This window comes from Artemia franciscana, chromosome 3, assembly GCF_032884065.1.
Source record: "Artemia franciscana chromosome 3, ASM3288406v1, whole genome shotgun sequence".
NCBI lineage: Eukaryota > Metazoa > Arthropoda > Branchiopoda > Anostraca > Artemiidae > Artemia > Artemia franciscana.
In genome coordinates, this window is record NC_088865.1 from 38,759,604 (window position 1) to 38,783,620 (window position 24,017).

The window sequence follows — 24,017 nt, forward strand, 5'->3', positions numbered from 1 at the left end:
AGAAACATCAGCATTGATTTTTTTTTTCTTTTACCAAGCAACTTAAAGGGAAAATAAACAGCAGAAGGAATCCTATACCGAAAATGACGAAGCCTACCTGGGTCTCAACGAGAAGAGTAGAAGGGAAGGGCCAAAATACATAGAGCCCGCACTTTACAAGGACTCGGCATACAAATATTATTCTGAGGCTTTTATGTATTTAGTCTTGAAATAAAGCCCAATTTATAACGGAAAAATCCATAAGGAGGGATCCTGAAAACATATGCCCTGTGGCCCTAGATCCTACTCCTGGCAGCATTGCCCCATCAAGAGACTATAAATTGTAGATTCTTAGTTTAATACGACAAATAACATGTACCGAAAAAGGATTTTCATTAATTTTTTTCGTAGTAGAAAAGAAGTATTCTTGCCACCTACAAAAAATCGGAGAAAAAAGGAAAACTGAGGATGGGGTTGTTTAACGCCAATGAAAATACTGGACAAAGAAACCAATTATTTCGAGAGGGCGTCCACCTCCCTTCTTAAGCGCATCAAAGAAAGTTAGAAGAAAAGAGGTTCATATTTTATAAAATACCCCGGATAAAAACAAACAACACAGCAGAAAAAATAAAAAATAAAAAGCAAAATTCAAAAACTAAAAACTTGAAAACGCGGAAAAACTGAAATAACAAATAGATAAACGAAAAATTACCTGAATTAAAAATTTTAAAAGCCAGAAACCTTAATTTCAAAAGCGAGCCACTCACCAATATCTACGATTAGCAAAAAGCTTCGTCACTCGTTCAATTCTAGATAAGCGACTAACTTATCACAGGGTGAAGGTGGATCAAGGGGACATTTTTGTTTTAATATTCTTGGTACTTTTGAGAATCGGAAAACGTTCTCCTCTCTCTGTAAAGCAATACCCCTTATGGGAAAATCTCATTTCCATAGGCTACCGATGGTTTTTTCTTTCTTATTTTTAGTATATGTAATATATCGTAATAAATATATTAATTTATTTTACAAGCTTTTTCTCAGTAGCGTATTAGCACTGATATGCAACAATTTATGCCTTATGCTCTGGCATGGCCTCCCTGCTCCCTGTTACTGCTCCCTGTAAAAAATGCAATTTCGCGACAGGCCTACAGCTGTGAATCGCACCGAGAAAACTACTAATATCATTATAAGTATAATATAGCTATAATTATATAATATAAGTATGTTATATACTTATATAATTTTTTATTTGGCCCAGGTGAATTGTCAAACAGCTCAAACCTGTCAACGTTCGTCTTGTTAAACATGACCTAGCCTTTTTACAATATTAATTTAAAAAATGTTTTCCACAAACAGATTTTTCAAAGAAAAATAAAAAGCTCCATTAAAAACAAGCAGAAAAAAAGTCAAATAATCTTCTAAGCACAAAACTTATCACAAATCACCATTAATAAATAAATGAAACCCAAAACGAACCGAAATTGCAATAAATAACCGAGTCAAACACAAAACGAGCAAAAATTAACATGGGTAGGGCTGACAACCCCCCACGCCTTCTCAAGACCAGACATAAAATTTGCACTTTACTGAAAACAAAACATATTTTGAATGTTTTCACTTTTTTGACTTGAATAAATGAAAAAATATCAAAACTTTAATGAATAAATATCAGTATATGAAAATTAAACTGACAATCCGAGGTCATTTGTTTTTTTGTTGTTGTGCAAATTACGTTCTTGTCTTGTGAATGCATAGTTAACCCTGTTTACGAGAAAATTGAAAATATAAAACAAAAACTGTAATCAAAATATATTTTAAATTTTCCATCTTTTAACTTTAATAAATAAAAAAAAAATATTAAAATTTTAAGGGATAAATATCAGTCTACGTATATTAAACTGACAATCCACGGTCATTTATTATTATTTTTTTTAGTAAAGTAAAAATTGTGCTCTGGACTTAAGAAGGCATGGGAGTTGTCAGCCCTACTCATGTTTTTGCTCGTTTTGATTTTAATTCGGTTATTTATTGTGATGTCTATCCGTTGCAGTTTTATAATTGGAAGATTATTGACTTTATTTCTGCTAATTTCTGGTTGAATAGAACTCTAACTTTTCTTTGAAAAACTTGTTTCATGGATTTTTTTTTTATTATTATTACTTTAATTATCTATACCGAGTTAAAGACAGAAAGATATAGCCGATTATCATTACCCGTATATTCAATGTGGACGCTATGTGTAGCTTTTTTGGTACCAAAAACAAGAGCCTTGAAAATGATATAAAATTTCGAATTTTTTGACAAAATCATGCAAATAAACTAAAAGTGTTGAGGAAGTAAAATCGCTTGTTTTTAACAATTGGAATGCCATATGTGGGGAAATCAGGCCTGTGCCACCTCCATAAGATCCTTCAATCAATATGGTAGCTCAACCAGAGCAAAATTTGGAAGATGTAATGCAATTCTTAAATATAGTCCCAAATAAGTTAGGGCACCGAAAGCATACATTTCCCTCTCACTAACTTGTTCGTCTAGTTGATACAATAAAAAGCAGAGTTAAAACATAATATATTTATAATAATAATATTTATATTTAGATTAAAAGGGATCGGACCCATCTAAGCCATTTTAATTATATCTTTAAAAAAGACGTGAAACAGGTAATGAAAATTATGAAAATATGAACCCTTACGAAAGGGGTTCAATCACAGCGTTTATATGTATTTACTATTATTTTGTTCTAAAATTGATATATTTTTGGCTAAGATTGTTGTGCCTTTTGCTCATGTCTAACTTTTATTCCAGTCTCCTCCTTTTTGAATGGAGTACCTCAAGGTACAGTATTCGATCGAGATACATTTTAATTCAGGTTATTAGTTGTAAATCGTAGTTGTACACTAGTATAAGAAAACGAAAAAATGGTTTAAGAACGCCAGTAAGAAGACGTACACACTAACTAACAAAAAAACCGAAACAAGAAGTAAAGAAAGGGAAGTTTTCTTTCTTATATCTGATAATACTACCAATCGTGCTGCACACAGTGACATAGAAGGGAGTCAGCCTCATCCCCAGGGGCTAGTCCAAAGAGTCCCCCCCCCCAGCAAATTAGCAGCCTTAGTATGTGTTCCGTATCTTCAACACGATAATTATCTTCTAATATTAAAAAGGAATGAGTGATTCCACAAGTGGCAAGGTACTGCTAATCATATTTTTCTATCGTTCGAGATTCATTTACATTGAAGGTACATAAATATATTCTTATTTCTTAGACAATCATTAGTTTCACCTAATATGCTCTTCTTTTGTATCTACCTTTTTTTCGATAATTAGCAATCGAAAAGATGTCATACGAAGGCATATTGACATTATTTCTCACATTTTTTTAATATCAAAACCATGTTTTTCTTACTTTTGACGTTAGGTACGGGACATTAAAGAAAAACAATTTGCTTTTATAGGCCAAATCTGTACATAGAACCCCAACACTCTTACTCTTAAGATTGGTCAGACAAACCTCCTCCCCCCTGAGAAATTAGGAGTTTCCGGTCTAAAAACTATCAAAATGCTGAGACAGTTTGCGGATCCTGTTTATCTTTTTGTTTATACCTAGTTTGGACCGCTCCGCTGAATAGCCTATGTACAAAAATAAACCGAAGTGTCGAAGATTATCATCAAAAAAAAAAAAGAATTCTTACCTCGGCAGCATAGAAACGTGCTCTATTGAAGTCAAAACCCGGCTCGCCACCCATGTTATATATGTGAAACTTCAAATCACCCCCATTCATCAAAGTTAGTACTAAGCATAGTGAATCCTTGGTTTCATATGCATACGCTAAACTAACCTGAAATGAAAAATAGAGATCCTATATTCCTGAGTTGCTGTTATCTTTCGACTTACAGAAGATTATTAGCTTATTATTTAATGATAATTACATAAATTATTCCAAGCAGGAGACTAAAACTCAGGACGAGTATACACCAATATCAATGCTAAAAGATTTGTAATACCACTGGCACATTTCATCAGATTTAGTATAACTTTATTTGCGGCACTGGTATTAAAATGGTCAACGTCCTTCTAGTCTTTTACCTAATTCTATCCCTAGGTTTTATCAACCTTCGCTTGAGGTAATCAACAAATGACTGAGGATCATGTCCTGCGAGATGCCACTCTAACTGGATTTACTGTGCAAAGTAAAGCTGCTTCTCAGTCCTCATCCTAGACGTTTTCTTTTGTACATAATTCCAGTGAGTAAGCCACCCTAGCCAAGTCGATGGCACACTGGACTTGGGATTCTATATTCGTCGGGGCACGGGTTCGAGTCTTAGCGTCACCAGTCTCGAGCCCTGCCATGGAGTTGGGGTCAGGGTTGTGACTCTGCGAGCCCAGTCGCTTGAGGTGCTTAAGTAACAGGTCTTTGAGGCATGAGCCTCGTCCCTGTTGGGTCCACCCCGCCACAAATTGCAAATTAGAATGGGTCCGTATTCCTTCATGTTTTACTTTTAGTTTTCCTTAAAAAGTGGAAGCAATAACTTCTCCTCCCAATAACATGCAATAAATGAAAAGGTCCAAATAAGTACAGTAAGGAAAGGAACTGGAAACAGGTATTAGCAAGGAAAAACAACACGTTCAATTTTTGTTCTTTGGGAAACAGGTCAATAGATATGATTTTATAGGGTCAGCAACTGTATTACCGACTCATTTTTTCAATGTGTCTACCATTAACAAACGAACAAATAATAATATATAAATAATAATATAATACAAATAATATACAAATAATAATATAAAAATAAACTAGCCAAAGAAGGACCATGGTCGACTAATACTCGGACAATTGAAAGTAAATGAGTAATTGAGTGACTGAGAGTAACTGAGTAGTAAATGTAGCCTTAATAGTAATTTTATAATACCTTGTGCTTTTTACGAAATTAGAAAATAGAAGGCTTAAACGCGAAAAGAATCTTTTATTCAGTCATTATTAACGCATCAAAAACTAGCATACCCCTTGTAGAATATTTGCAATAAATGCTGTTTCTCTTTTAAGGCAGAGAGGTCATTTTTTTTTAGTTTGTCGAAATTTACCATTAAAAAACAAAAACTAGAACTACCCAAAAAGGCGCCACGGGTGAGCCATGCTCAGACAATTGAAAATCAGCTATACCCTTAATAGCAACTTTGTTATTAACGGAATATATATATATATATATATGTTTATTTAGCTGATAGAAACGCCTTAGCGAAGGTCTTATCCTTAATTAGTATACAAAATAAGTACACTATAGCAAGATGCTTTTTCGAATATTGGAAAACAGAAAACTTAAACGCGAAGGGACTCATTAATTCAAAATTATCAAAAACACTTTACAAAAATGTCTAACATAACACCCCAAAAAAAACCTTTACAAGAAATAAGCTGATCTTTCTTCTGTTTATTTATTCAGATCACAGGAGACTGGAACCTCTTTCTAAAGGAAGTCAAAGGACTCAAATCTGGCCCTGCTTAGAATAGAAGGAATGAGGCAAGATTTCCCTTCTTAGCTATAATAGCGAAATGAATAGACAATAAAAAGCCTCCAGCTTAGGAAACACTATCCTCTGCTCTCTTATGAGAAAAAAGGTTTCTTACGAGGGAATACTAGCTTCAAGATCCTGAATATAAATTTATTACAAGGAATACACTTGATACTAAGAATGCCATAGTTGATAACCGTAAATACCTGAAAATGTGACACCTATGCTATAGCTGGGACAAAAACATGATTTGTCAGGACAGAGTCAAAGAAACAGTAGCTGATAATATCACTGTTTCGGCAGAAGGCAGAACAAAACCTAAAGAATTAGGTTGTTTTTTTCTATTATTTATTTTATATTTTTTTTTCTTTTACTTTCTTTTACTTTTTTCTATTACTTTGATGCTCTTTTTGTTTTTGGTAAAAAAAAAAAATTGGTTAGTTTTTCTTAAAAATTAAGAAAATTGGACAAAAAAGGTATGGAATGATTGAAAAAGCTCAAGAAACCCCATTCCTTCGATAAAATTATCATTCTCAGATTGTACTGTTTTAAGTTTCACTGGGAATCTGATTATGGATAGAAATGACCATAAAAACCAGAAGTGACGCTAGTGATATAACTCGGGCCACAACATTTGGTTAATTAAACAAAAAGGTTAAATAAAACAAAAAGAGCATCAAAATCATAGAAAAAAAATAACCTAATTCTTTTGGTTTTGTTCTGCCTTCTGCCGAAACAGTGATGTTATCAGCTACTGTTTCTTTGACCCTATCCTTTACCTGTCAAATGCCGCACTTTTCTTATTTCAGTTACAACAGTCTCTACTTTTAACTTTCGAAAGTCAGGGTGATCCCCGGTATAACTCTTTTAATAAACCAATAAATTCCCGTTCCGCATTTTTGCTTACTTTCAATGTCTTTCATTGTTGTTAGCGCGTGATTGAAGCAATACTTGAACAAAACTAGTCTAGACGGTCAATCAACCGCTTGAGTCATTCAAACTTTCTATCAATCACCCTCGTCAACCGCTTGACTCAAGAGTTAAACAGGTTCCTAGACGGTCAATCATCCTTGAATCAGTCGACTGACGAAAGCTTTTGATCAAAATGATTGACCGTATCGGGCCTCCCATATAAGTACCTAATATGTATATATTAGACATAAAATGCCACCACAGGGTTATCGCTCATAGACATTTTTTTAAGGTCTTGAGATTTCAGTCCAGCTTCGGATTTTTTGAAAAGATGTATACATTAAAATTATCCTAATAAAGTACGGTTAATATATATATATATATATATATATATATATATATATATATATATATATATATATATATATATATATATATATATATATATATATATATATATATATATATATATATATATATATGTATGTGTGTGTGTGTGTGTGTGTGTGTGTGTGTGTGTGTGTGTGTGTGTGTGTGTGTGTGTGTGTGTGTGTGTGTGTGTGTGTGTGTGTGTGTGTGTGTGTGTGGGTGTGCGTGTGTGTGTGTGTCTTTTGCCGCCACAGCGTTATCACTCATAGGCAATTTTTTAAGGTTTTGAGATTTCCGTCTTGAGCTTCGGATTCGTGAAAAGATACGTACATTAAAAATTATCCTAATAAAGTACGGTTAATAATGTATATATATATATATATATATATATATATATATATATATATATATATATATATATATATATATATATATATATATATATATATATATATATATATATTATATTATTTAACTTCTTGGTATTTTTTCAAACCTTGGAATAATTCAATATCTCAGCGACAGCACTGGTCGCAAGGATTGTTTATAATAATTTTAAAACCAGTGGTGATAGTGACGAAGAGTATAGTTACTATGAACTAATCCGCATGGCTGCGTTAAATAAGAATATGGCCAAGAAAAATAAATCAGTTACTAGGATACTTTCTTATAAAAAAAAAACCTCCGCCGGAACATTTTTTGAGTCTTTAGCGTAAGCTTGAAAACATGAAGGAAGAAAAATCTTCGGCAAAAGTCCTACGAGTCCTTACCAGTTGATCCTTTGAAGCACGTTCTTTTCAAACATCATAATTAATTGGCCTATTTCTTTTATTGATGCGCTAAAAAGTATCGTCTGTACCGTTCGGTTAATCTTGGAAAGAGTAGTAGAAAAGGGAATTCCTTAGATTAAATCTCGAATTGATCCTATGAAGTACGTTCTTTTAGGGATGAAGCATAATTTATTAACCTTTCCTTTTTCCAATAAGTTACAAAATAGTCCTTGTAGTTTTAGTTTAAGCTTAGAAAAAGGAACAAAGGGAAAATCCTCGCATTAGGCCTAGAGTTTATCCTTAGAAGAAAGTCCATTTCAAATAGCACGTTATTTCGCCTTATCTTTTTTAATGCTTTACAAAACATCGTCCGTAGCGATATATTCTTACCACAATCCTGGAGATGATTCTTTGAGACGTTCTTTCCAAATATTACCATTATGTCGGCTTACTTTTTTCCATGCTGTTAGCAAACAAAAGCAAATTACAAACAAATATTGCTTGGAATATTAGAGTAATCTTGAAGAGGGGAAGACAGACAAAACAAAATCCTTACCACAAACCTAGAGTTGATCCTTTGAAGTACATTCTTTTCAAGAAGCACCATAGATTCACCTTTCCTTTTTTTAATACGTTTTTTCTCTAGCTTCTTACAGGCATACATTTTTCCAGTGGCTCGAACTTGACAGGCACATACTTCACCAAAACCTCCTTTTCCTAAAACGCGATACATCCTAAATGTTTTCCACGTCACTGGACGGCTGAAAGAACACAAAATAAACAATACTAAATATTGGAAACTGGTCTTGGAAAAAAAATGGTCATAGAAGAAAAGATTAAAAACAAACTTTGTCCCATTTTTCTTTCCATAAACTAAAATTCTGTTCTTATCTAAACTAATGATGTTTTATACGTATTTTTATTTGAGCATTCATTCATGTGTGAAAGCTTAAAGTAGGAAAAAAAAAAAAAAAAAAAAAAAAAAAAAAAAAAAAAAAAAAAAAAAAAAAAAAAAAAAAAAAAAAAAAAGTCATGGACGGGGGAAAAAGAGCATTATATTTCTAATTTGTATCTATTGGTGAATAAAACTCTAAGCTCTGAAATTCTCATACGTCTGAACTAAATTACAATAAAGTGTGGGAAGGAGTTACTGGTCTCAACAGCGTAGATTTTTCTATCAATAGAACATGCTAAAATTTGTTGTGGTTTTCCAATTGAAACAAGATTCAACATACCTACCTTTCTGGTGAAAAACGATTATGTTAGAGAGGTAGAGAGTGTTTTAGGAGCACACTCTACTAGGATAGGAACGGGGGACAAAAGTTTTTCTCTAATGCTGCAATAGACCCGATGATTTAAATTATTTTAAGAAAAAATTAGAAAAAGATCTTTGTGATTTCTTAGATAGGTGAAGCTCCAAACAGGGTGGGTTAATGATGAGTATTGACCAGCAAATCAACACCACGTTACGATGATGTGCGGCAGTAATAACGTTAATAACTTGGCACATCAGCATACTGACTATATCCCACTATAAAAACAAAAAGAAGAATGGGAAATGACAGAAGTATCTTATCTTTACATCTTCACCATCTTCCCCCATTGTTATAAGAATGGATTGAACAAAATCCAACTAACGATCTGAATCCGATAAGAGAAAACCGAGAAGAATATCCTTTGGAAACGATACATCTCCTGATATGGTCAACTATCGTCAACGACTTTTTTCTTCATTATTTTTTTTTCTTCTCGCATAGCCGTTTGTCTTTTCTCCTCTGTTTTTTTTTTTTTAAATGTAAGACAAACAAGCGCTACAAAGTTTTTCATTAACTTTTAATTTCTTTTGTTATTTACAAACTTGGTCTTAGTTTCCAGTAGCTAGGCTAAGACGATTGTATCAAAGACTAAATGAACAATTAGAAGAAGGAAACACTAATTCACTTTAGAGCTCATTAAAAAAAGAGGACTTTGCGAAAAGTAACCTCTATTGACGAGCAGCACATGAAATATGAGGATGACAGCATTTTCACTATGGCTGCAACTCTATCAGCTTTATATGGATCTAAACTCCGCAGGCTTTGCGCAGGTATGAAACTTTCTTTTACTGACAACTTTGTCATTAAAGATGTGAAAAAATCCATTTTGTCTTTATTCAAAACATTTGGAACATAAATTACTGCACCAGTGCCCAGCGATAAGATTTTGTAAGCAAAATGCATCACAGAATTGACTGCATACAGCATTGAAGCATTACATCATTGGCAGCAAAATTGCAGCCAATCGAAGCAGATATGATAGGAAATCACTTTTCGGTCTTTATTGACAATACTGTTTTTTTAGAATTACCCTGTTTTACATGATCAAGTTAATTGCTCGGTCCGATCACACTATTTACTGCTTTTTCCTTTGCTACCAATCTCTATGGTTTAGAAACAAAAAAACTAGTATCTGTTTAAGGACTCCCTGCTATTGGTGCAAAGTTTACAGGACCAACACATCCACATACGTCTTAAAAAACATGCGTTCTTACTAGGTTGCAGCTTCATCCACCCTAAGACCTATATCTAGTTGCCAGTATCTCATTATAGTAGCCTAGGCATATAGTCGTGCAAGTTTGTTTCAGAGGTGGAACACATCACAGCACCACAAACGGACGTGGTCAGCAGAGTGAACTATTGATTAAATTCCTAATAAAATATCAAAGCACAACCAATTTCTATAAATCCATCATTGCACACAAGTTAAGGAGGAGTCAAGAAGAAATGCGCTACACATGATGTGTTCCAAAACTCTTCAATGGAGAAGATAGAAACGTGCATTACAGTATGTACATACACAGGCTATGCTCTTTATGCAGAAGAAAAGCTACTGGGCTCAAAACAGCTGATTATTCTATAACGAAAAACTCTAAAACGCCTTCGCAAAGGAGCTAGAGTCTGACGAAAGGATTTTACGAAAAGGGTGGCCAAAAAGACAGATAATATACAACACTAAAATTACGAAATCTTTCCCCAGTTTGTACAGAATTTTCTCGTCAATTTTATAACAAGAAATCAATCGCAATGTTAGTTGATGCCAGTTATAAAACAAAAATCAATACTAGTTAGCTAGTCCAGCGTTTCATCTATTGAAAAAAAGTGTATAATCTGATGCTTCTCTATGAATATGCTGATTAAAGCAGATTATATTAGGTACTTCGTTCATCCGAAGAAATCACAGAAATGGAATCATAGAATCATATTAATGACCAAAGGAACACTATCTTCCCCACGATTAATCAAGAACCAAGGCGCCTTGTGTCAAAAACGTCGAATAATGAGAAACGTCAGAAATGGAAATAAGCTTCTTTCAAAATCACTGATTATAAAAATAAGCTATGATATGAAATTAAAGGCAGGATGTTAAACTGACAGTTTTCAGCCAAAAATGAACAAAAAAGGGAGAAGGACAAAAAAGGGATTTATTTTTAATAAGTGATTTTTTTTTCATTTTGTCAGAACGTTTTTTTTTATAAGACTTAGCAGTCAGTGTTTGTGACGGAAATGATTAGAATATACAGATAGAACATTGTTAGCAAATCGAATGGTATGTTTGTTTAGTGGCTATCACTTTATGGATCTTTACCATCTTATATCCTCTCAATACTTGCTTGTACACACATGCTAATACTGAAGTACATGAAACTCGATAAAATATAAAAACACCAAATATGTCTAAAATCTCCAAACGTCAGGACCCTTTGGAGGGAGAGGGATGGACTAAGACTTTGTGAGGGGGGGGGCTTTTTAAATATACATCCTGAAAAAAAATCCGATCGACTGGTTATCTCGGAATTTTAACTCATCAGTATTATGACCGTATTTGTAACTACAGCAATTGTAAAGGCAAATTCAGAGCACCAGAAACTCTATCGCAATATATACAGCATAAGAAGATACAAAACCATTGCTGACTACGTTATTAATACCCAAAATGACAAAAAGAGGGTCAATGAACAATAAAAAATTCCTAGAAGCTAATTTGCCACACTCAAGCTTATTTAGGCCCATTCTGCTATTACAAACAATATTAAGAAAGACAAAACACAATTAAAATAAAATATAAATATCTTTCTGCCAGATACTGCTACTCCTCCCCCTCGATTGAACTGCCCTCCCCCTTCCCTGCATAAAACATTTCTCGACTACATATTGCCGTAAAATGCTGGTTGAGATAATTATTTACCCTAAATAACTACGAAATACATCTCTGACAAGTAAATTTTTCTTAAAATGCAGGTAAAAACCCTTGGCCCCTTCAATTTTTCAGAACTACCCAATTAAGATTCTTTTGGTAATCCTCCCCCTCAACAAAAGCACTGTATACGATCGTGCTGCTGCTACTCCACGCAGCAAAAACTGCTGGAGGGAACACAGGGGTGCAAGCCCCACATTCACCCCCTCTGTTAGAACTTCACTCTTTACTCCCTCCCACGAAGTTCCAACTGAGTTGACCTCATCCCACTCTATTCAAGAACGCCCTGCTTTAGATTGCTAAAACAATTTTAGGTAATCTATCATCCTTCATTCACAAAACTTGACTGAAGCATCTTATACTCTTTCATTAAAGGCCTAAGATGTAGGATCAAGCCACATTTTTCATAAAGCTCATTTGATATCAGAGGTGGTTTTAGGGGAGGGACAGAGGGAGAACTTGGCCCGGGAGTAGAAATTTTAGGGGCGCAAAATTTCAAATAAATAATCGAAATGTTATAATCATTTTATAATTTTTGAAAAAATATCTTTATTAAAATAAAATAGAGGGTGCAGTTAATAAATGAAAATTATTAATAATTTATCAATCAATTAATAAAATAAATAATAGTAATTAAAACAACAAGGTTAAAAAATAAACAATAATTTAATAATTTAAATAATAAATAAAAAACAAATTACTAATTAAATTAAAAAAATTGTTAATAAATTAACATATTGTTAAAATTTGGCCTGAATATTTTGTGGGAGACAGGGGGAGGGGTGGCTCTAATTAAGATTTCGTCCCGGGATCAAGACAGGCCAAAACCGACACTGTTTGATATACAATCGCTCAAAAGGGTAAAATAAACTATCCTAGAGAAATTCCTCTGTAAAGCATATAGCATAATTTCAAATAATAAAATATGAGCTAAAGTAGTAATGTATATTTTTTGCGGACGGCTCAAAAAAGTAGGCCAATATTTTTTCATCGTTTCGTCAGAAACAAATGTCCTAGATAAAGAATTAGTTCTTAGAATCCAGATTCGAGAAAAGTTATATCACTGACCATTATAATTGCTCAGGTTTCCTCCCCTCTTCTTATCTTTAAAACAATGACCAGTTCCTCTACATTATTGGAACCATTTTGCTCTAACTAGGGTTTCCGCTTGACTGAATTAATTTATGATCCGAAAAAAAAAATGATCTCTACAAATCAAACAAGCATCTACAATGAAAACAGAATAGAATTTAGGTTATACTAAAAATCCTTGGATTCTTGCCAGAAAAAAACCTCTTCTGGAAAATGTTTGCGAGAGATTAAGTTTTACTAGTTGAATACTGAATCTTAATTAGTTTGACCTGGTTTGAACTTCTTTCCAAACAAATTAGCCCTCTCTGAAGCACATACGAGCATCCCTTCCATAAAAACCATATATGCCCCAGGGTTTAACTTACAACGCATGCCCCTAGGCCCTGGGGGTGTGTGTGTGTCGACATCAGGGTTTTGTTATCTAACCTTTTAACTACTTTTAACAAAATGGCTATAGGAAAATTTTTATCTGAAACATTTGGGAAAAATAGGGCACGGAGGGGGAGACTAGTTGAGCCCTCTCTGAGGTTTATATGAGCACTTCTATTAAAAATCATATCCCCCCCAGGGCAAAACTTGCAACGCCAGTCACGGGGCCCTGGGGGGGTGTGTTGACCCTGGAATTTTTTTATATGATCTTTGAACTATTTTTTACAAAATAGTTACCTCAAAATTCTTATCGGATGTATTTGGGGAAAAAAGGCGTGGGGGGCTAGCTGCCTTCCGATCACTTTTGGCTCTTAAAAAGTGAACTAGAACTTTCAATTTCCAATCAAATGAGCCCTCCCTGAAGTTTATACAAGCATCCCTTCCATAAGAACCTTACATGCCTCCAGGGCATAACTTACAACGCCTGCCCCCGGGCCCGGGGTGATTTGTGCCGACCCCATAGTTTTGTTGTGTGATCTTTGAACCATTAAAAAAAATCCTACCTCAAAATTTTTCTCAAGTGTATTTGGGGGAAAGGAGGCTAGTTACCCTCCGATCACTTGACTCTTAAAAAGGGCACTAGAACTGTCGATTTCCAATCGAAAGAGCCCCTTTTGAAGTTTATACGACGACCCCTTCCATATTAAGTGCCTCTGAGGAAAAAAATATGTAATAAATAAATAACAAAACATTGGAGCCGTATGGCCTTTACTATAGACCTTTACTATAGCGTTGCCTCTGATAATTGATTGTTTGATTGAGATATTACATATAGTCAAATCGGTATTAAAATTTTCTATATTAAATCTTAAACTGTTCAAATCAGCACTTCATGACTGTTAAGAGGACAAGAGCAGAGAGTGCAAGCTAAAATAGTGCAAATAGTGCAAAATAGGGCAAAGGCAGTTGACTATCAGTTTGCAAAGAAAACAGAGCACACAGTAAAGCCAGAAAACTTCGCAACCACACTCCGTCGTTGCTCCCGTTCGCTGGTCACAGGAAGTGCATCACAGGACTATTTTACCTCATTTTTAAAGAGGAACAAGGATACATCACTTAGATCCCCCGAAACTACCAGCCAAGCAAGAGGGTGGCTGGTTTTAACCGCGTTGTAGTGAGAACTTTTTTGACAAATTTTTGAGTGTCGATTCAGGTTTCAAAGAAACGTGAAATTATAAGCATAATTAGTATAATTCATTAGAATTACAAGGTAATAGCATACTATAAGATTATAATAAATTTATTAGATATACCATCTATTACATATTTATTATATACTTATATTGATTGTAATGGTTAGATCTTATTATTTGTTATATATTTAAATTAATTACAAAGAAAAAATAGTTTTCCAGAAACATCCTATTCTCCAAAATAAAATAAATTATATATATGAATTTGTTCGTTGTGTTTTATCATATTTCAGCAGGTCCCTAAGATATGTTTTTCTCATAGTGCGTTTATATCCTATTTTTTGTGTCACATAAATAGTTGAAAACTGGTCCACATACAACTCTTTCAAAGTGAATTTCCGAAATCCCTTTTCTCTACTTGGATTCAATGCTTTAAAATACTCTTTTACAACAACTTTCTTGATAACTTTTTGGGTTATTTTTTATACTCTTCGGCAGGATAGATAGATAGATAGATTTATTTACACGAAAGGCCCAATTGGGCCATGGTGACATACACAAAACAAATGAAAAAAAAAATACAACAACAAACATAGATTGAAAAGACATTAAACTAATTATTTAAGAAAACATCACGATACCTCATACCTACCCGGACGAACTTTCCAATATTATTTATAGTTAAGTAACACCTACTTCTCAAAATTTCCGAAATCCAATCTCTCTCCCCAACCTCCCTACCAAATATTTCCAAGCGCAACTCCCTCAACTCCCTACAATCCCCTAAAAACGTTGCAAAGACTCATCCATCTCTCCACACATAGGGCAACTGTAAGGACCATCCCTCAATCTATTTCTCCCTAAATATTGCCTACGTTCTTCAAGAGGCATAAAATTTCCCCTTACATACATTACCCATTTCCAATCATCCGGAGCCAATCCCATTTTTAGGAAAATTTCTTCACCCCAGTTCTTCTTGCCCTCCGCATATACCCCAAGGGACGGCGAGGTGGCCTTCTCAGCTTGCCAAACCTGAACTTCCTGAGATTCTAGCCTAGTAGCAACTAACCTAGATACAGTCCCTACCATCTCTCCTATCCCCTTTCCTCATTCCAGCAATTACCTAGCCCTGCACAGTCTAATATATTCTTCACCTGATTTGGCCATGAATCCTTCCTTCAATCTTGAAGCATCATTAAAAATGCTGGTTTAACTAGCCTAGTATCTTCTATCGATGGCACTTTTTCCCAATATTTAAAATTTTTGAAATTTTTCCCAATCTTTTATGCAAATGTTACTGTTAATGTCTGAAATCTTGTTCGTGTCAACATTCACCGGTGAATGTCCGAAATTCCTTTCCTCTACTTGAACTCAACGCTTTGAAAGATTCTTTTACAACAACTATCTTAATAATAACTTTTTAGGTTATTTTTCCCACTCTTCGATAAGATATAGATGTTAGTGTGAATGTCCGAAATTCCTTTTCCCTACCAGGATTCGATTAGCTGAACGAATCAGCTTTTTCAATCTCATGCAGGCTTTGATGGTAAAAGTTAAAGTCAGGTTAGGTTGGGTTAGGTTAAAATTAGGTTATAAATCTCAGAAATGGCTTAAAAACCTAAGCTAACTTAACCCAACCTAATCCAACCTGTTACCATCAAACCGTGCATAAAACTGAAAAAGTTGACTAGCAGCGCTGACTAAATCCAAAAAAAAGTATTTTGGATATTCACCGGTGAAACTTAAGAATAAACCGCTTTCGGATCACCTTTGTCCACAGTGTGTCTTACCATATAACAACTGTGTCTTGCCATAACTTACCACATAAAAATGAGTGAGAGGAAGTTGGGCTATATTCGAAAATTGAAGTTAACTAAATTACCCTAATTCACAATTCAATACAAAATTAAGGTCCAAGATGGATTTTTTCTGCTCCGTATTGCTACGTAAGCTAGAGTAGAGGTTACAACAAGATGGAAAGCGAAGAAAATACAGAAAGAGAGAAAAGTAAGCTTTCACTTGAAGTATTATTTCAAAACACTTCCTTGTGAAAAGAGAGAAAAGCGAAGAGAATATAGAAAGAGAGAAATGCGTAGTTTCATAATAAAAGTTGACCTCCTAATCTATCTCTTAGAATGATGTTTTCTTAAATACATTCTCTTTAAAAAATGTTCTCTTAGAACCGTAACCGAGAGAAGTTTTACCAGAAGAAAACAAGAAAAATCCCTGAGAGAATGAGGGTACATAGAACTGCTACATAGAATTAGCTACTTCAATAAAAGAAAATAAAGGGATAATTAAAAAAAGATGATCACCTTTCCAACCATTTCCATTGAAGGTACCTATGATAATACATTGACGATTCAAACTCTCTAAAAGGAATTCCACTGAGATAAGTCCTAATAACAGCACTGCATTGTGTAAAAACATCCTTACTCCCGGAGGCCAAACGGTTTTGACAATCCTCAATGTCTCTTTCATTTAATATTGCTATTACTTCGGAGTCCTGCAATATTAATAACAAAAATTAATATATTAAACTTACTATGTCAATTTTGCCAGCGATTGTCAATGATTAACATGCCATTAAATAGGCTTTAGTAAAACATTGGCAAGCTGCACCTTGTCAGAACCAAAATTTTCAGTTTCAGGTAGTATTGTTAGGAAGGACGAAACGGTCTTACTACTCTTCCAACACCCCCACCCCACCCTATTCTAGCCATCTTCTTTGCTTTGCAGAAGGGAAATTATGTTGAACCTTGTTTGAAGCGAAATCAATTCAAATTAATTTTTAGTTCGTATTCGTATATCCCGTTGCCAGCGTTGCCAGCTTCACAACAGGAAGAAAGCTGCAAAATGAAATGTAATATTTTGTGTCAAAAATTACATTTTAATGACAAATCGAAAATGAAAAATTCGAGATTAATTACTCAAAAAGTTAGTGTATAAATTGAATTATATAACCAAAGGTAACTGTAAAAAAAAACTAATAAACAAACTGATTCTTAATTATTTCTACTGAACTTAATTCAATATTCTTTTACAGGCGCCTTCCATTTAATACAAGTTCTATTCGCGGTTTTATTAAATTATTCGAAATTTCGACTATTTTCTATCCATTGTCACACCTGATTCGCAATTTTGATTAATAACGACAGAGGTAATTTGTCGAGCCAATTCTCTTTAGTAACAAGGACAGTGAAAATGAAGCCTAACTGTTTATATTAGTTAAATAGAAATTTTTACAATCATGTAAATCTTGTCAAAAAGGAAAATTCAATCTTTATTAAAAGGACATCCGTCCGCAGCAATTCAGTGTCCGTTAGAAGCGGACACTAAAAAAAAAAGAAAAAGAAGAAAAAAGTAAAAAATCGGCAAAAAATGAGCTAAACACCTATGAAACCAAACACCTTAAGAAGGTAGAGATTTTTTTTGTTAGTGTTTTGATTTTTACCGATGAAAAGAGTTGTCGAACTTCGTTCGACAACGGACGGATATTCCGCGGAAATTACTGCGGACGGATGTTCGTAAACGAACAAAGTTTCGTTTACTTATTTTCATGGTTCAATGTGGCAACACTGACAAAAATATGATATTGACCAAAGAAATACATATTTTTTAAACGACCAAAAGAGAGACACAAAACAACTATTTATCATACAGACCGACAGACAGAACTTACGATCGCTATATGCCACTTGGTTAATACCAAGTGCCACAAAAACTCAATGAAAAGACAACAAACGAGACTGCAACAAGTAGAGAGAAAAGATGAAAGACTAAAACAACAATCAAAACAGTTGCTTTGGTGTTTTCATCAAAGTAACCCTAATAGCTTCTGTGACCTAGGTGGATCAGTGCGACAATTGTATTTTATTAATATTGGTGGTGGCTTTATTTGTTTCTAGTGTAGTTTTTTTTTTCTTTGTCTCACTTGTGCTGAGGACGCCTAGTTTGCATACAGGCGAAATATCCGCGTTGTTCTAGTCTTTCTTCGTTTCTCTCTACTGGCCGCAGTCTTGTTTGTTGTCTTTTTATTGAGTTTTTTCCCTCTTTGTTAGTTTTTTTTAGTGGAGGAAAAATAAATAAGCAAATTATTTCGTCGAAGATCTCCTTTCAGCCGTTCTCAGTGCAGGAAAAAGAACAAAGATATGTAGATGAAAATCCACATGTAAGTCAATTGGTATGTGTGCTTTCGATTGATATGTAGAAATAGACAACTGATAGTGCCTTTGTATCTCACTTTATACAACTGTTAAGTGTCCGTATCTCCACAAGACATTAAGTGTCAATCACATGTAAGTAAGTAAGTAAGTACTTTTATTACCCGAAAATTCACTAGAATTACATCGGAGTACGAATGGAAAAAGAAAAGAAAATCACACTACGAACATAACCATAAGTAAACACACACTATGTAAACTAAAAAAACTACTGACACATGATAGCTAGCCACGGGTTCGTCCTTCCCTTAGCCTTTTCTAGGAAATTCTCAACGATCCGGTTAATGCAAACTGTTGGATCGGACACTCCGTAATTACGCATGATATACGAGTTCTTCGTCCACGGAGGAAGTCTCAGAAGGAACTTCGCGAATCGAAAAAACAGAACTCTTACTTTTGTACACTGGGCGGACGACAAATAATTCCAAAAAGGTGCTATATGCAGTACATGTGGGAGGGCAATGGCATTATACAGCTACGCAAGAAATCTACGGCAGAATCGATGTCTGTTACCAATGACAGATCCGTAAGCAATCCGGATGGTTATACAACCAGTAGCTGAGGCTGGGATTTCCAAAAAGTATTTGTACAGTCAGAGTATGTTGATCTCCAATCATCACAACTGGATTTACCCTTTTTTGTCTCTTGACATTTTCTTCCTCTTTTTTCCATGCTTAGCCAGTGTATTCTGACAATTATTTAGTCCTTTTTTGTGTATTTTCAGTATTTGTAATTGCGAATGCCATTTCAAATATAAATCATGTCTTATCTTAAATGGTGTACTTCTGACACAAAACTGCACAAAAAAAGAAGAAATAACGTGCTTTCATTTGGGGAGATCCGTTTAATCCTAAAATTACATTTCAATACTATCGAATAGATATGTACCACTAACACTCGCATACCCTCCTTTACAATGTACTTCTAAGCTGAAGATCTATCTAACATTTTTTTTCTTCAAAATTTACTAATGGAAATTGTAAAGTTTGAATAGATGTTTTCCAATACAACGGTTTTACAACTTTTAAATGAGCAAACTTGCATCACAAAACTTAAATAAGTAAACTTACATAAAACTAAAAGTCCAGAATATTTTAAAGCTAGAAAAACACAATTAATAACAAAAAAATGACCAAAAATGAGGACAAAAAACAATAAAACCTGGGATTTTGAAAATATTTTTAAAATTTGAAAGCCAATAAAATACGAAACATAATAATCATTCTTTGCACTAATAGCCATCTTCCATTCGCCTTATATGTCAAGTCTCGAATGAGACAAGTTGTCAGCTTACTTTTTACTTTTGACGGGAACTAGACGCTGCTCCATCCCGACCGGTATCCATAATTTCACCAGCAGCCGATTTCCATGAGGCATCATCAAGTACAACGAGAGGCAGAGACCGAAGAGGCAGAAGTCTATAAGCGCCCCTACGTTGGAAGTTTTCAAGGCTCCGTAGCGGCCATATCAGTTAGCCCTACACAGGGGCTCTCAGGACCCCCTTGGCATCAATTTGGATGATTTCGAATAGGGCTATCATGGCAAATGTATATTCAACTCATTCTGTTACCTCCTTCTCTCTCTACTCATCTTCTTTCTCCAGCTGCCGATACCAGTCGAGATAAAGCAGCGTATCTTGATGCATCCATTAGCGTATCAGCGAATCGAGATGAAGCAGCGTACTTGTATCTTCGTCAAGATACCGGTTGAACGGTATCTCGAGTATAATTTCACCAGCAGCCGATTTCATTGAGTCATCATCATGTTCAACGAGAGACGTCAACCGAAGAGGAAGTAGTTTTTAAGCGCTCCTACGTTGGAAGCTTCCGAGCCTTCGTAGTGGCCATAACAGTCAGTCCTATATAGGAGCATAAATTAAGATGATTTTTAACAGGGCTATCATGGCAAACTGATGGGTTTGCATCATCTAAGATCAAATGCTACCTTTAAGGGAAAGATTCAATGTGGTTTAAATTACTGTCGTTTATTCAACTCTTTATATTGCCTGCTGCTCATTCTGCTCATATCCTTTCAAGGAGCCTCCTCCCCTTGTGCCATCCTTCACCACCGTTAGCCAATTAGATCAATGCAAGCTAAAAGCTCACTCTGGGTCTCAATACAAAGAAAAAGTTTTTTGTTTTGTTATTTAACTAAAGATTCTGGAGTGACTACGTTTTCACATTTGGATTCCTTATCAACGTTGAGCATTGAATAAGATCTTCTAAGTCTAAAAATAAAAAAAAAACTTCTGTTCTGCATTCCATTAATTTTTTTTCCTCCATGATTTCTTCTTGTCAAATGCGCTTCTTTACAACTGTTGTTATTTTTTCTGTACTATCCTTTTTCTTTCTTTTTTCTTCTCTGGATTTTTCCGAAAGAAGGTTAGTGTTATTGCACTATCTGAGGTTACATGGTAGGTAGTAAGTTCACACTTCCATCGTAGATCTTTCGTTTTTCCTGGGAAGCACCACTGGGTACTCTATGGGTTGTCGGATGTGAACCAAAATTGGTTAAGAGTAAGAATATGCTGAAGATTCATATCTGATGGCATATTTATAGGGAAGGCTCTTCCAGTCTTGTCATGAGATCTACCAGAATGAGCTCCTAAATATAAAAACGTCTAATAAGAAGCGGCCGTAGGTGCTGTCTGGACAGGTCACAGCTGTGACAGGCACAACATCATGTCCCTAATCGTAACTGGGTCAGTGTCGCTTGTTATGAGAATTTCAAACCTAACCAATATACTTTAACTTTTACATCTTCACTACTTATGGGCAGTGTTACCACTTTAATTTATTTATCACTATTCTTTGTGATTACTTTTCCCCAGACTGATATTCTTCCTAAAATGATTCAGTGAGTTTTCGCACATTTTTTGGCTGCCTAATTTTAATTTTCTTAAATTTCAACTCCTTACATGTAGTAATTGCTAAGTTCAATGTCGAAGAAAGCCAAGTCCCTATGTAGGCCCTATTGCCCCAATTTAATGAAAAGAAGTTTACACTTAAAGTCTCTCCAAAAGAAAAAAGGAAATAAATTATCCGTGGCAAACCAATTAGAAAATGATGACAGTTTTAATATTATTCCTACTTAATGAGTATTTTTCCATTGCTAAACTACTCATTTATTTTTCAATTTACAATTCAATTTTGTTGTTGTACTAGCGGTAACCCTGTTGCGGAGATGTCACCTGAGATCTTCATTTGTATATGTTCAGACTACTTACTCTATCTCAAACTTCGATTAGCTTAACGATCGAACTCAAAAATTACAGATACAATCATTTATGTCCGCTGGCACCAATTGGCGGGAGGATATTAGCCCCTCTAGATTTAAAAAAAAATGCCTTTTTATTGTTTTCATTGAAAAAATACCATTTTTATGGTATTTCACCGAAAAATTTGTATTTGACACGAACAGCGACGAAGCCTACACTGCCTTTCCATAATGTTGTTTGTATTTGTGAATTGAAACCACTTTGAAAAAATACATAGTTAAACTTATTTCCTTTATTTGCAAAAAGAGACACTATTGGAGACCTTAACACCATCTAGCCAGCGACTAAAATGCCCCAAAAATTATGTCCTTACATTTTATCACAAGATTACCAGCTAATAAAGCCAAAAGATTTTCTTTTCCTCAAGGCTTTTGTTTAACACGTTTTTTCTTAAGTCTGGAGTCTATGTTGCTTTGACAATCAATCAAAAGGTTTTTTTTCAGCTGTAACATTGGCTCAAAAGTTTTACCTCATATACCACTCACCAGACATAAAAGCTACTAGAAAACTTTCATTAACAAAACTCTTCTAGAATCATAACGCCAGTGACGTCTTTCATATCTTAACGAGCATCCGTTCTTTTTTTTCTCTCTGTCTCACTCTTTTTCAAATATAGATGAAGAGATAAACCCAAATTTCATATTATGAGACTAAAATCCTCTTATAGCATCTTTTGCGTCTGGCTTTGAATAAATTAAATAAAAAAAGTTCAACTGAAAGTAGGGAGCAAAATTAAAACGGATAAAAATAATTCCATAAATATGGGGTGATGCCCCCTCGTCAATACCTCGCTCTTCACGCTAAGTACTTTAAAAAAGAGCTTTTCTAAGCGGTCCTTTTGTTTCAGACTTCGTTCAGCATCAAGAGCGAGGTACTGAGTTGGGGGCAATCTGATAGTGCAATTTTCATTGACTTTTTCCTGACTTATTGATATTCCTTGACTTTTTGGTGTGTTTCCCCTCTTTTTCGAATAACAGGCAAATTTTCTCAGGCTAGTAGCCTTTGATGGGTAACATTAAACTTAACGAAATTTACACATTTGGGATCTGCAAGCAGATATATTGATATATTCATTGTTTACAAAATTCCGTTTTTTAAAGTTTCGGTTACTATTTGGCCGAGTCATTTTTTCTTTAGAGCTAATTAAGAAAAACTGCTTGATAAATCATGAGACTCTTGCACGATTCAAGCAATCGACCAATTGTCACCGTCAATCATCTTATTCTAGTTTCACATAGAAAACAAGAGCTAAGAGCTCATATGGCAAATGTGACGAGGTCGGAAGAGCTAAGAGCCTAAACTCTAAGAATCAATAGATTGCTTTAAAAGGAAAATCAGAGGTTTAATGCCGGTCGGGATTTAAAATAAGAGCTCTGAGTCACGAGGTCCTTCTAAATATGAAGTTTCATTAAGATCCGATCACTTCTTCGTAAGTTAAAAACACCGCATTTTTTTTAGAATTAACCCCTCTCCCCAACTCCCCCAAAGAGAGCGGATCCGTTCCGGTTATGTCAATCACGTATCTAAGACCTGTGATTATTTTTCCCACGAAGTTTCATCCCGATCCCTCCACTCTAATCGTTTTCCAAGATTTTAGGTTCCCCCCCAACTCCCCCCAATGTCACCAGATCCGGTCCGGGTTTAAAATAAGAGCTCTGAGACACGATATCCTTCCAAACATCAAATTTCATTAAGATTTGATCACTCCTTCGTAAGTTAAAAATAACTCATTTTTTCTAATTTTTGAGAAGTAATCCCCCCCCAACTCTCCCAAAGAGAGCAAATCCGTTCCCTCCTCCCAATGTCACCAGATCCAGTCGGGATTTTAAACAAGAGCTCTGAGGACACGATATCCTTCCAAACATCAAATTTTATTAAGATTCGATTACTCCTTCGTAAGTTAAAAACAACTCATTTTTTTTAATTTTTGAGAATTAACCCCCCCCCCCCCCAACTCTCCCAAAGAGAGCGGATCCATCCCGGTTATGTCAATCACGTATCTTAGACTTGTGATTATTATTTTCACCAAGTTTCATCCCGATCTCTCCGCTCTAAGCGTTTTCCAAGATTTTAGGTTTCCCCACC

General features: G+C 34.8%; 1 protein-coding gene across 3 annotated transcripts in view; it reads right to left on the minus strand.

Moving 5' to 3' along the window:
- The window catches only part of LOC136025254 (G protein-coupled receptor kinase 2-like), a 149,160-nt gene that overhangs the window by 47,123 nt on the left and 78,020 nt on the right, over positions 1-24,017 (minus strand). For all 3 annotated transcript variants that reach the window (XM_065701101.1, XM_065701098.1, XM_065701100.1), the window contains exons 6-8: positions 16,748-16,938; positions 8,102-8,306; positions 3,675-3,821 (exon numbers count right to left, since the gene is read on the minus strand). In XM_065701101.1, the coding sequence (XP_065557173.1) occupies positions 3,675-3,821; positions 8,102-8,306; positions 16,748-16,938 (543 nt within the window). The remainder of the gene's footprint in view (positions 1-3,674; positions 3,822-8,101; positions 8,307-16,747; positions 16,939-24,017) is intronic.